This window comes from Eptatretus burgeri, chromosome 18 (genome assembly GCF_056783735.1).
Source record: "Eptatretus burgeri isolate ZD-2024b chromosome 18, Ebu_testis_v1, whole genome shotgun sequence".
Lineage (NCBI taxonomy): Eukaryota > Metazoa > Chordata > Myxini > Myxiniformes > Myxinidae > Eptatretus > Eptatretus burgeri.
The window spans coordinates 43,198,201-43,212,455 of record NC_140978.1 but is presented as its reverse complement, the minus strand read 5'-3'; the positions used below and the strand labels follow the sequence as shown (position 1 = coordinate 43,212,455).

General features: G+C 46.3%; 1 protein-coding gene across 8 annotated transcripts in view; it reads right to left on the bottom strand.

The window, feature by feature from the left end:
- LOC147008993 (protein furry homolog-like) overlaps window positions 1-14,255 on the bottom strand; it is a 395,449-nt gene continuing 381,194 nt past the window's right edge. For all 8 annotated transcript variants that reach the window (XM_085864332.1, XM_085864334.1, XM_085864327.1 and 5 more), the window contains 2 exons: window positions 2,547-2,761; window positions 1-2,307 (listed from right to left, as the gene is read on the bottom strand). In XM_085864332.1, coding sequence (XP_085720458.1) covers window positions 2,049-2,307; window positions 2,547-2,761 — 474 coding nt within the window. In that variant the 3' untranslated portion in view covers window positions 1-2,048. The remainder of the gene's footprint in view (window positions 2,308-2,546; window positions 2,762-14,255) is intronic.

Genomic DNA, 14,255 nt, shown 5'->3' with positions numbered 1-14,255 from the left:
TCAAAAAGAAACTGCTGTATTTGTTTCGAGACACGACAGCATAACGGTTGAGCGAACAAGATTCATAAGATATGCAAAACATGAGCAACATTAATGTCAAGGCCAAAATCGATTCCCTTTTGGGGGAAACACGTATTGAGATTCTAGAGCAATGCACATTGCACTTCATTGAAAAACAAAACAGTTATTCTGTGCCGAACGTAACTCGGAGCATCATTCAGTTTTCATCATAGTTTCATACATTTCTTGTTTTAACAATCCCCCCTTTTGATTTGATTTTTACAATCAATTACCGGGTGTTTTGCTGATAGTTAACTGCATACAGTCATTTTGCCTCTGATTACACCATTCTCGACTGACACTGTTAACACCAAGGCAGAAACACATGTTGCACTTTACACCTCATTTGGTATTAACCCCACCGTGGTGTGACTGCTAATCAAGGATGTTTTGTGCACCTTGCAAACCTGAAGTGAGTCCATTTATGGGAAGGTTTGCTTTGACAATTTTCCTTGGAGAAACACAATCGTTTTAATATACAGTCTTAGAAGGTTATACAACAACAGATGTGATGAAACCAATATAATAATGCAGGCATTCAGTGCAGAGTATTATTCATATACCTCATGGGTAAACTTTTAGGCCCTTTTTGTCTTGTTTGTTAAATAGACCAGCTTTTGTCCTGTCATTTGGGAAACAATATAATGCATTGCATAAATAAAAATATATAAATATGTAAATGTATATATACACATCAACAGCATGTGCCGAATCCAATAAAGAAATACTTGTGCAACGTTAACATGACACCCGCAGTGAGATTTCTCCATTTCGAGCACCGGTTTCCCTTGATGGCTGCGTGCATGGTGGACACTTCTACCAGCAGAGCCGATTCGATAATGTTCTCGCGTTGCTTAGACCCATTTACCGCAGGTAGAAAAGAGGACCCGCATAGCAAGCAAACTCAAACTAGTCCGCATAAGAGGGAGGGGAGAGTGGGATTGAGGACATGACTCAAAATACTCATCCAAAGGCCTGAAAAGGTCCACTGGCACAGTAATTGACGCACACATTCAAACATCGACGCACACGTTCAAACATTGCACATTCGTCAAACCTATCTAACATTTCATATGCATGTAACAGTATGTGATCACCTAACATGGTGCCCGTGCGTGTACCATACGCACGCACAAACTAGCCAATACTTCAGACCTGTGAGGAGCACAGACATCATAAGCAGTTGGTAGTCATGGTTTTGGTGGTACTCTGTGTGACCCTGTTTTGTAGGATGTAGCTTGTGCCAAGAGCCCTTTAAAAACTGGAAAAAGAAAAATACATGTGCAAAGCAAAGTGATGTCAAGCTATCATTAACACCTGAAACTTTACCGTTGCCGTTTGTGCATGTATAATCAATCAATCACAAGAGATACAACATTGAAAGCCAACCTTGTGAGATCACATACTATGCAACTTACATGTTCACTTCAAGCACTTTTTTTGCATTATTAGCACTCATTGACCATTAAAACGATCTGGATTCATAAAATAGGTCTTGATTCACCTGCCCTCTGATGATCAGTAGCAATTTGATTTTCAAAATAATTAAGGAGGAAACAAAAGTAAACTCCAAACAAACATTGGAGGAAATAAAAACAAGTCTTAGATGAAACTCCATCGCGTTTTGGAAACACCAGGTTGTTCAATCAAGTTTGAGCAATTACATTCTCACAATAGTCTAAGAAACCACAACACGTGATTAATTTTCAACAAACAAATATGTAATTAGTAAGGAAATGTATATTTTCTTACTAATTGCATCGATATAATGAGAAATAAAAGCGTGATGTTTCTTAGACCATTGCATCTCGTTGGTAAAACCTTTTTTTTCTGTTAAACATGGTGACAAGTAGGAGCTGAAGACGTGAGTCGAAGAAGTGAATGAAAATCAGCGCACAAAGGATGCAAACAAAGTGCTTGTTCTTTGCTTTAGTTTTCAGATCTTGTGCTGCTGATCGTGCGATGACGAACAAAACGTGGCCATCGGTTCAAAAGCTCGTGCTCAGGACTTGATGGTGCGGCAAAGAACCGACCAAGTGACGGAAAGCCCGAGCTCTACGCAGGGATTGGTCGAGCTGCAAGTTAAGTGCTGCCAATTTGGAGCAGGCTAATGAGAGGTCGTTGTTGGAGCCGACGATAGCCCAAGCACCGGTCTGGCCCAGCGTCTGGTGCCGGAAGTAGATGTTGAGGAGTGTCGGCACCTCGTCATCGCCATCTCGGCCAAACAAGTCATCCGGCCAAATAGCTCTAAAAAAGTAGCACATTCATATACAGAGATTATCGTTAGTCGATTAATCGCTTTTTATGAATTCAAAGTTAAAACGGGTATCCATTATGAAAAAAAACTTTCCTTGGGTCTGAATTTCAGCCCTGATGACATCATTTATACCTACTGCACCTCGGTAAAACAAGAATAAGTTAGTGCATTGCGGATACATGGTAACAATGTTATTACAAAAACTTCAGAAGCCAATGCCAATACTTGCCTATATGTGCGAATGAGCTGCAGCGCACGATAGAGTTCCCTGCGGTTTAGGCACTCTATGAGACGCTGGATGGCCACTTCGGTAGAGTCGCTAAGCCCCAAAGATGGACTTCTTTGTCTTTCCAGTGCACTCACTGTCGGACTGTCACTGTGGTTACTGTAAGCCAGCTGTAGTTCTCCTCGCAACCGCTCCATCTCTGTGGAGAGGTCCAGTAGCTAATGGAGAAAAAAGAAGGAAAACAGCAGCACATTGGACCTGCTTCATGTTTTAAAAACTTGTGCAATGAGGGCCATACAACTTGCTGCAGTACAAGATACTTATGTATTCATGATGACTTTCTGTTTAAAGGGGAACCCAAACGCAATTTTTTTTTTCCTGAAAACCATTGAAAAACATTAATCGCAGTCTAGTATGAAGGGAAAAAAATTATTCAAATTTTTTTGCCAATCACAAAGTGCCGACAAAAAGCCCTGAAGTGTCGATTTTAGATTTTCGTCAGTGACGTCACTCAGAATCCACATCGAGCCAAATGGCGGTTTCCATAGAGAAACAGTGTATTTCGAGCGAGGGTTCCCATATTGATTCCACCGTCATTTGAAACTCTGAAGGTTCGAAGAATGTTGAAACCGATTAGTAGAATTTTGAATAAATTAATTATTGGAGACAAAATTAGTGATAGAAACGATTTTGGGGGTATTATGGAGCTGTATCATTTTGAGCCTTATGCGAGCGAATCAGACGATGATGGCAACAGTGGAGGTGTTCGTGAAGATGAAAACGCTAGTCGCATATTCACTACAGATTGGTACGTTTTGTTTTTCCGATCAATTGACGATTTATAAGGGATTTCGTGTTAATTGATATATCAGTTATATGACTTCAGCATAAATACCCGACACCGCCCAGGCACACTCGGACACTGCCAACAAAATGGGTGACGAATGCTTTGTCCCACCATCACAGGCTGACCAGGTGTCCTTTAGGTTGGGTGATGGTCCTGTTTTATACTTTCCGGGGACGCCATTTGTGTCTGTGGTCGTGCGTGTCATGTCCCACGGTCATGTACATGCCGTGTCGTGTCCATGCTGTCATGTGCCGTGCCACATCCCGCCCCAGTGGACACAGACATTTCACATATATAAACCCTCATTCTCTCTCTCTTCTTGAATGCCGATCATGCTGAATTCAAATTCAACTTGGGTGGTAATTTACTGGATCTCGGAGTTGATGTGATGGCATCCGAGACACTGGGATCTTGGTTTCCCAGCTCTTCAGATGCGTAGGGTAAGGTGACGGCATTGTTAGCTCGCACACTGAGCAAGTTGAGATCGGTTTCTGACGGGCCAACACAGGTGTTTGGTTTGATTTCCAGCTCAAAATCGCCCATGTACATGTGCTGGTAGCTGGGTAGAGATGGTCTTAGAGTTTTGAGCGACGTGTGTTTCTTATGCTTAATCATGGGGATGGCATCCTCTCAATCGTGGTAGATAACCACAAGATCTGGAGCCATCTCTGTTGTTTTATTTCACTGCTCTGTAAATGTTTCGAGCACAAAAGCGAACATTTTGTAGGCCTGATCCACACATGGTTATTTTGGACAAACCTCATCCAATTTCTGGCAAACTTAGGGTGTTTTGGCCATTGGTGTAGCATGAAACCATCTCCGTTTGTATTACTATACAAGCACCAAGGACGCATCGACTCAGCATATTTGTGGAAAATCAAAAAATATTCGCCGTTTGAGATAAATCGTACTGCAATGCAACCCGGAGACAGAACAAATATGGCAGTCGGCTTCTGAGTGTGCCGTCATGGCTAATCGTGAAGAAGATTTCAACTTTTAATTGCAAAATTACTTGCTTTATAAATCGCAAATGGGGAAAAAGACATCATATCTATTTTGTAGGGTATCACGGGATAGATTAGCGTCCAGGTGGTCTGAGTGTTTGGGTTTCCCTTCAAGGAGACACACCGACAAAAAATTGCACGTGGAAACATTCCATATAGAGGTGGGCTCGTTTAATCAAAGCGAGAAAACAAAACAAAAGAGTTCGATTGAGAACAGGAAGAAGGGAGGCTCGGTGAAGACGGGTGAATCAACCAAGGGAAAGGGAATGACTGGTGGGATGTACAAAGAGAGGGGGACAGGAATCAAAATTGTATCAAACTAGAAGGGCACTCTTGGACATCACCAAATATGCCTTTGCCCACATTATTACATCATGATACAAATCCCTGAACCCAGATTCAAAATATGGAATAATTCTGGCTGCCAGAACATACATCCAATCTGGTTGAAATTTAAAACATATATTCCACATAACTCCATAATATTCCATAATAAGGAAGCATCGGACGGCTAAAATGCATAATGGGTTTCATCGGGATTATCAAGAAGATTTAATTGACCAACTAGTTTCTCGTTACCTGCGTCGTCTGGCCCTGTTTATTGGGCAACACGAGGTCCGCTGACTTCAACACCGCTTCAAGCGGTTATTTTAAGTTCAATTTAAATTCTGTTTTCACTTTTCATAGTCGCTACGGTTGTTTAACACTCGGTTGCATCAAGTTTTGTGAAAATTGAATGTTTATATTCTCGGTCTGTGTGGAATGCATTGCAGCGAGGGGTAGTTTCCATGCCATATAACGAGGCTGTCTTAAGTTCTAGTTAACCTCCGTCATCGAAGATGGATGGAGGTTACTGTTTTCACCCCTTTGTTTGTTTGTTTGTTTGTGAACAGTATTACGGAAAAACTCTCGGTCAGATTTCGACGAAACTTGGTGGGGGGGGGGGTAGGTCTGGTCCAAGGATCATGCCATTAGATTTTGGACTTGGTCCAAAATCCAATATGGCCGCTATGGTGGCCAATTTGAAAAAATATTAGCATTTTTTTTTGCATTTCTCCATGTTTTAAGTGATTTCCAACCCCCCCCCCCCACCAAAAAAAAAAATTGTTAGAGAAAAAAAAAATTTTGCAACTTTTTTTTCAACAAAATTTCGATTTCTTTTTTTCATTTCTACATGTTTTAAGTGATTTCCAACCCCCCCCCCCAAAAAAAATTGTTCGAAAAAAATATTTTGCAAATTTTTTTCAACAAAATTTCAATTTTTTTTTGCATTTCGACATGCTTTAAGTGATTTCCAACAAAAAAACATGCCACAATTATAATTGCGGCTGATTTTGGAACTTCAGGTGGATATACCCACGTAAAATCAATTTGTCTCAAGGAATCTAGTTATGACGAATGAATTGAGTATGTAAAAGGGAAAGTTGCAAACTATAACTCTGAGCACTGTTGACGTCAAATTGAATGAATAGGATATCAGGTTCACTTGAGTGACCCAGCAGTATTGGTGGCGAAGGTTTTGCACTCTACCGAGTGCTCCCCCTCAAGTTGATTTCTGTTTTCACTTTTGGGACCTTCTGGTGTAGCTACACATTTAATGAAGATAATTTCCGTGCAAATCAGCTCAGAAACGCACTTCATGAGTAAAATATATTCAATTCAAATAACTGTGAGACTCTGGAAGGGACGGACACCACATGCTTTCCATTCATTGCTTCACCTCGTAACCTGTCCTCCTGAGGGACTGCTTATTTGTAGCGTCTGTGAGATTAATGTTTATATTTTAGATGGTTTGGGGATGTTCTCTACAAGTATGTGAAATAATTCTGGTGAAAAAGACGTTTTAAGATTTTGGTAGGGCATTTCATCTGAGGGCAAGCTGGCTGGTCAGGTGACGCCGTGCAGATATGCAGGCAACGAGTGATTGAGCTTCTCGGTGACCCAAGGGTCCTTTTTATTTGGGGTACAGCTCTGTCCTGGATACAGCCATTAAATGCACACACTTAGAGTATTTATTTCACTGCCTAAACATGGGTTTGAAAATTGTATAATGATGTTGGGAATGATTCCTGGAATATGGAGATTTTTGCTTCGAGCGGCCTCGCGTGTTTATTTTAAATTCAAATTGAATTCTGTTTTCACTTTCTGCAGTCGCAAAGGTTGATTAACACTTGGTTGCATCAAGTTTTGTATCCGAGCAGACCGTCAAACCCACTCGGGTGTATTTAAAAAGATTTTCATTGAATCCAATATGGTTTCCAGACCATGTGACCATGAATTATTCATAAACACCCTGGTTTCCCCAATGCTTGGGGAACATATGGGTGAAGTTTCCCCTCAATCTGTCAAGCCGTTCTGGAGAAGTTTGTTTATTTAAGGTTTATTCTTCAAAACAATCATAGCTGCCAAACCATGTGACCTATGACATTATAGGTGGAGAATTTTTTTTGTTCCTCATGTATAGCCGATCATACCTGTCAAGTTTCCCCTTGATCTGTTCAGACGTTTCGTGGAAGATTTTTGAAGGTTTTTATGTTAAAAAGAAGAAAAAGATATGGCTGCCAAACCATGTGATTAACATCAATTTTTCCCCCATACAATTTAGCACTCGATGACCCTCAATTTTTCATAATGATCAGATAAAGCATTTAACATATTGTTGCGAATTCGCGCCCGCCGGCGTGCGATCGGCCACGTAACTCGAATCGCGGCACGTCGCCCACCGGACAGACAATTCAGTCGTGACCATCTCGGAACAACGCCGGGAGCTAGTCACGGGTGGGTCTTTCGACCTCACCACAATCGTGCCAATCGGCCACCCGCGTAGGATAGGGTTGTTTGCCAAACTCGACCTACCTAAGTATCTACGCGGATGGTTAATCGGGCGATCGTACCTCGCCGCAGGTCGACTCCGGGCACGAGCCGCTTAAGCGGTTTGTTCCGCACTGCAGAGACAACCGAGCGGAGTTATCGTCGACCTCGATGGTTCAGATTAGTTACCGGGAACTTACACCCACTACCAATCTCTTACGCGATGCAGGATGGAGAGTCAATAAAAAGAAAGGAGACGAAGCAGAGCGGGAACAGTTCAACAAGCAAGCCTTTTATTGCGCGACACACGGACACAAAGCAAGCACGTATATTCAGTCACAGTAATAATAATAATAAAAGGCACGTATTCAAGCACAGAAAGAAACAGTAAAAAAGAGATACTATCGACTACGACCGACACACGGCAACACTCACACAGTTTCACTTAACAGACTGCGCCACCACAAGCATTTACACAAAAAGCAAAGGAAAAAGAAAGCCACCCTCATAGGCGAGGAGGCAGACAGGTCCGTAGACCAAATGTACGTGGATCCTGAAGGATAGGCCAGGTCCCCGAGACCGGGGAGGTCTTACCCGCGTACTCGTGACGCGATGGCGGGCAAGCCGCAATGTTCGCGCCGCTGCACCCCGACTCCGTGCCCTGGCGTGGTTGGTGAGTCCTCTCTGGCGTGCTCCGCGCGAGTGGTCCCGTTGGCACCACGTTGAGGGTGGGGGGGGGGGAACGGGGGCCCCTTCGGCACTATCTCAGCGCGAGTGGGGGGTGAAATCGTTGATGCTCAGGGAGAGGGGAATGGCTGGCTGGCCTGGATCTCACGAGGAGTCAAGCGACCCCTACACCGCAACCTCGTCGCCGTCCGCCGTCTTCCCTGTAACTCCTCCGCAACTTCTCTCCAAGCTCAACTTCACCCTCTTTTAGTTCCACACTCCCGCCGCTGTTCCACTCTCTCCAACTCCCGCTCGTGAGTCGCCTTGCGCTCGTATCTTTATTGGTCTCAGGAGGAGCCGACATGCAAATATTCGGATCAAAACGCGATTGGAGGCGGGGCCACGCCACCCTCTGTTCAGCCATTGGTTGGGCAAAAAGGGGCGTGAACCTCCCTTGATCCGCATATTTGCATAAACGGACTTCACATACACGCGCTTGGAGGCGGGGCCAAGCCGCCTCACGTTCGCCCATTGGACGGAGGGGAAGTGGGCGTGAAGCATTTTGGATCAGAATTTTCCCCCGGAAAGGCCGCCATTCGCGCTCGCAGCTCAGTGCGTTTGGCACCAATCGCCGAACTGGCCCGAGACAGCCCGACGTTCAGTGTTCACAGGTGGTGCGGTGGTTGTTTGTGAAGGAGAAAGGCGAAGGTGGTGGAGGGTTTTCTGTGGTGGTTTGATGGTTATAGTGCCGTTTGAGAATGGCGGTGAAGCAAGGTTTGCGTGATGGAGTTGTGAAGGTAAAGGTAGTGGCTGTTTGCGTTGTTGGCGGCGAAATGGTCGAAAATAACAATAAAGAAAAAATGGCTAACTGAAGGATCGCAGCCCAAATGGATCACATAAATTCCCTCTATACAACGGGTGTGGGCTAACTACACATGGACTTAGAGATATCTCACCTGAGGACTCTTTATGGTGTAATGCGAATTTCCACAACAGTAACACTACCCCCTCCCCTTTTTACAGACTCGTCCTGAGTCGTTAAATTCTCGTGTGCCATCATGTGTAGTTCGCCCCTTGTACGTTTTACCTTCAGATCCCTGAGTGCGACATTCATGGTATTCATGTCCCCAAAATAAATACCCTACGGGCTGAGTAACGAACTAACAAACCCACTCATACAGCCGACTTAAATAAAATTGCCGGTGATAACACATACATGCCGGGGCACACTCATTTACAGTACATCTTAACACCTTACAAAATTTACACAAACTATGGCCCAGGATCAATGGACTCTGCAGGGAGAAAAACAAAAGTCAACCGGTGCATGGGCAGCCACTGCAGGTCCGTGTTGTAGCTGCCAACAGGACAGACCTTGCGCTCACGACGATCCCGGCGCACATGGTAATGAACAAGGGGGGGGGGGGAAATCAAAACAGAACGGGGGCTGGTGAACATGGGCAGTAGGCATGGCATGGCAAAGGTGGACAGGCAAACAAAGCTTGCTGAACAAGGCCGCTGCAGGCAAACGCAGCCGGCGGGCGATCCGACCGGCACAGGCCTTGCAGAAAGCAGCTGCAGACGATCCGGCCGGTACAGGCCTCGCAGCAAAACAACAGCCGATGAAGTTGGCCGGCCTCTCGCCGTGCGGTGGTGCTGGCCACTCGGAAGGCGGGCTCGGACCTACCTACTGTCTCCCTCCCAACCTTTCGCCTTTGCCTGTCTCTGTCCATACCCACCCCCTTAGTTTGTAAAACCCAAGTTAGCCCCAACTTTTTTTTCTTTTTTTTTTTACTCTTCCCCACTATAATTCGTCCCCTAACCCCCTTTAACGTCCTTGTTCGGCTGACCTATCTCATCACCTAGCCTACTCCCAACCCCTACGTTCCCTTCCTGGAGGGGAATGAGGGAGAGCTAGCGTCCTGTGTCGAGGCCCAACTCAAGCCTCAGGATGGCCTCCTCAGACCTCAGCGATCTTTAAGCCAAAGTGGGTCCAGCGGCCCACAACGAGGGCGAAGGGATGAAAGGTGTGGAGGGGTACACTTCCTATCTACCCTATCCATTTAACTTTTGAACTACCCCGGGGCTTTCAACAAGCGCCTCTCGCTTAAACTATTGGTTCAAGCAACCAGGATTCCCGTCGCCTGTGTTGGTGTCCTTACAATTTCGAGCCTCGTTCCCCAATTTTCTTCCCGTGCCCTCACACGGTCTCATGGCTGGGACGCGTGGCTCCCTTGGCAGGCACTACCCTTTGCCGATTCTCCAGCTATGGCACCCCTGGGCACTACACTGCCTCCGAGCCTACCAGCTCCCTAAACACTGAGGAGTGCCCTCCATGGCGACTCCCCTGAAACGCTCACGTGGCATGCTGGCTTCCCGGGCCCCTTTCCGAGGGTCACCCGTGCCCACAACACTGCCCACGCGGCTAACGGCGCCCTGGGCTCCCGCATCATGCGGGCGCACCCGTGCCCACGACGCTATCCCGGCCCCCCATGGGCCCTTGGCCTACCGCGGCCGACTCGCCCGGTGCCCGGGGTACCCACTCAGCGATACTCACCTTTCGCAGCCACGCTCCCAGCCCGTCAACAGGGCTCCTGCATCCCTCCAAACGGGTTTCGAGCCTACTTTCCCACCAACAACAAAACGACCTCCATTTTTCAATTTGTCGAACCCCCTAACTCGCTCTACACTGACCCTGGGGTCCCTTGGGCGGGAATCACTCCTCCCCCCCCCCCCAATCACTCATCGCACCATGCATTCCACATTTGCTCCACTCAAACAGACCCGCTGGCCTCACTCACTCAACATGTTTCCTTTCCACACCTCATAACTCGCACATCGCCGAATCCTGCCATCCTGCTCACTACATCCCCTAACTACCTCGTGCTCCCACGTCGTCCCTTACAATATAGCACGTTCCTTTTAACCTACGTAGCTAAGCTATGTCCTCACTACACATTCACAGTCTGTCACTGTCCTCAAAATAATTCCCCCTCCTCTCCAAAGTCTAAACTGAATCCCTCTAACTAATCCATTCCACGGACTCCATGAGGACTTACCCCTGCCCCATGAAGTCGTTCTAACTATGCTAACCCTTCCCCCTAACTAGTGTCATCCTGTGCCCAGGATAAGGGGATCTTCCACCCCTGCCCAGGGAATCCTGTTCACCTGAAAGCGAGGCTTGCTTTTTAAAATTTTTTAATTTTTTTTTCCTCGCGCAGCACCAGCGCGGCAACTCGCAACCTGCGCATCAGCGCGGCGATTCACAGCCGCGCACCTTTGGCGTGACGTCACGGCAGCTGTTCGCGTCCCTCGTCCCTCTTGGACGGCACCATCCGGCAGGGATTCACCCTCCTGCCGGATTCCAACCATACACGCAGCCATGACGTCACCCGGCGCATAAAAAAAAAACACAAGCCTCACGTCTCGAGGGGTTCCCCACGCGAACACGTGTGCTCTGCCCGTTGGAAGCTTAACACACCCGCCCGCGGGTAGAACCCATCCGGTCCAAATCCGTTGTCCTGCCTAACCTTTGTCCGTCCGCGGGGTCGACAACATCCACCGCTGGCGTTTCCGGACCGGGTTTCACTCCCGCAAGCGCGCACGTGGCGGCCTCGTGCGTTGCGCGGCCCAAACCACGCGCTCGCTGCTGGGTAAACCCGGCGCAGTCCCCATAACAGCTACGGCCGCTACCCGGCCCTTGTCTCTTATCTGTCGCCGTCGTAGTCGCCATTCCACCCACGCACACCTGCGTGTTACAACGCTCACACACCACTCCATGACATTCACCCCGGGAGACGCGGCTGCATGTTCGCACATGCCCACCGTCATCTCCCTTACATACACTGTCTCTCTCATACAGACCCTCAAACTCATACAGGGGGTCTCACTCGCACAATGCGTGCCGGAAAGCACGCATCTCCGCACACTCGCAAACACACACACACCTGTACAACCACACTGGGGATTCGTGTCCCCACAAGGGGTTCCGGGGCCTCCATACCCCCCAAGCTCCTCGTGCACCCGTTCGCAGCACTCGTCTCCTCGACTCCGCCAGGCACGACCGAACTCACCTGGTCGTGACTCGCTTCAAGGGAGAATAGCGTCTCCCTCCGTTCCCAAAGGAGGCCATCCAGCTGCTTGCACCGGGCCACAAAATAGTCCGCCAGCTCGCCCCCCCCCCCCCCATTAAGCCTCGCTAACTGTGTGTGTGTGTGTGTGTGTGTGTGTGTGTGTGTGTGTGTGTGTGTGTGTGTGTGTGTGTGTGTGTGTGTGTTCCGTTCCTTTAACCCCGTCTTTATCGTGCAGTCTCTCCTCTTTTTTTTCTATCTCCCGAGTCTCTATACATTTTATTTCTGTGGCCTCTTTGTGTCTATTAGTTTCTTCCTGGATCCTCGTCTCTGTTTCCTCCTTCGTTTTATTTAATTCATTCTCGACTCGGTCTCTCTCCCGTGTCTCTGGCAATACTTCTACTTCCTTCTTTGTCTCTGTTGCTTCCCTCTTCTCCATTTTGATTTGTGTCTCCTTTGTTAGGGTTGGTCCTAACTGTTCCTTCATCCGACGAGTGGTGTCGATTAAGTCCTGCACCACTGACATTGCTCCTTGTGGTGCTGTCACACATCCCACCTTATTGCGTTCTTCTACTTCCTGGTTCCTTTTGAGTTGTTCCTCCTCTCGGAACTTCCTGAGTTCTTCCTTCTCCTTCCGGAGTTTTTCAATCTCCATGGACTCCAATCTTGCTCCCCGTTTTAGTTGTTCAATTTCAAACTCACATTGTTCTTCTTTTATACCCCACTGTTCCTCATGCTTTTCAGCCTCCAATCTCATAGTTTCTTTCAATTGGCCTAGTTTTTTTTTCCTGTTTCGTTCGTTGTTCTTTCATTATCTCTGCATACCTCAACCTTGCTTTCTTTTTCAATTGTTCTTGTCTTTCTTTTTTAATTTCTTTCACCCCCTGTCCCTCATTTTCCAACCTCGTAGTTTCTTTCAATTGGTTAACCTCAAATTCATGTTCTTGTTGTTTTCTATTCCACTTTTCCTCTCTTTCTTCCCTCTCCAATCTCGTTGTCTCCTTCAATTGACTGATTTCTCCTTTTCTGCTTCATTCCTTGCTCCTTCACTTTCTCCTCGTATTCCAACCAATTTTTTTCCATTTGTCGTTCAGTTTCAAATTCATACTCTTTCAGTTTTATATTCCAGTCTTTCTTGTTCCTCGTTCTGCAATCTCGTTATTTCCTTCCATTTCCTAATTTCCTTCTCCTGTCTCATTCGTTCTTCCTTCATTACTCTTTCTTGCATCTCATTCTGCAATCTCGTCATTTCTTTCAACTGACCGATTTCTTTCTCCTGTCTCATTCCTTGTTCTTTGTATTTCCTATTCCACTGTCTTCCTTGTTCCTCATTCTGCAATCTCGTTATTTCCTTCAATTGACTGATTTCTTTCTCCTGTCTCATTCGTTCTTCCATCATTACTCTTTCTTGCATCTGAATCTTTAATCCGGCCTTCGCTTCCAGCTGTTTGATCTGTACAGTGTGGTTCCTTAACGTTTCATTTTTTTGCTGTCGTTCTTTCTTCTTTCACCATCCTCAGCTCATTTTGGAGTTCCATCTCTTTGTTTTGGTGTTCCAGTAATTCAGAAGCTTTTTCCCATAATTCCTCTCATTTTGCTTGCTTCCTCCCTGCTTTCCGTACCACTTTCCAATGCTTCCATCCCCAATTCGTCCATTTTGTTACCGTATTCCTCTAAATTTTATTGTCCCTTCCAGGGTTTCTCTTTTAATCTGGCCTTTTCTTATCTCTTCCTTCATTTCTCCCTGCAGTTCTTCGAACTGTTCTGACTTTTGCAGCAATTCCTCCGACCTTTCCTCCAGCTGTCTCTCTCCTCTTTTTATCTTCCGTTCTCGGCTTTCTCTTTGCTGATTGCCTGTTCTTATCTCTTCCTTAAATTGCTTTATTTCCAAATCGTGTTCGCATTCTCTTTCTTCCAACTTTTTTTTTCCCATTCTTCTTCCATGTGCTTTCTGTCCCGGGAGTTACCAATTCGCTCCTCCTCCATTCTCTTGCTCAGCTCGCTCGTCCCTTGTTCCCACTTATGGATCTTCAATTCTATTTCCCCCAATTTTCCCTCGAGTTCCTTGGCCTGTCTTGACTTCTCCAATAGTTCTTTCTTCAATTGTTTTACTTCCAGCTCATGTTTCTGTTTTTCTTTTTCGAGCTCGGTCCTCCATTCTTCCTTCAATGCTTTCCAAAGCCCGTCAATGTCCGCCTTTCTTTTTAGAGCTCGGTCCTCCAGTCTTCCTTCAATTCTTTCCAAAGCACGTCAATGTCCGCCTTTCTTTTTTGAGCTCGGTCCTCCATTCTTCCTTCAATTCTTTCCAAAGCCC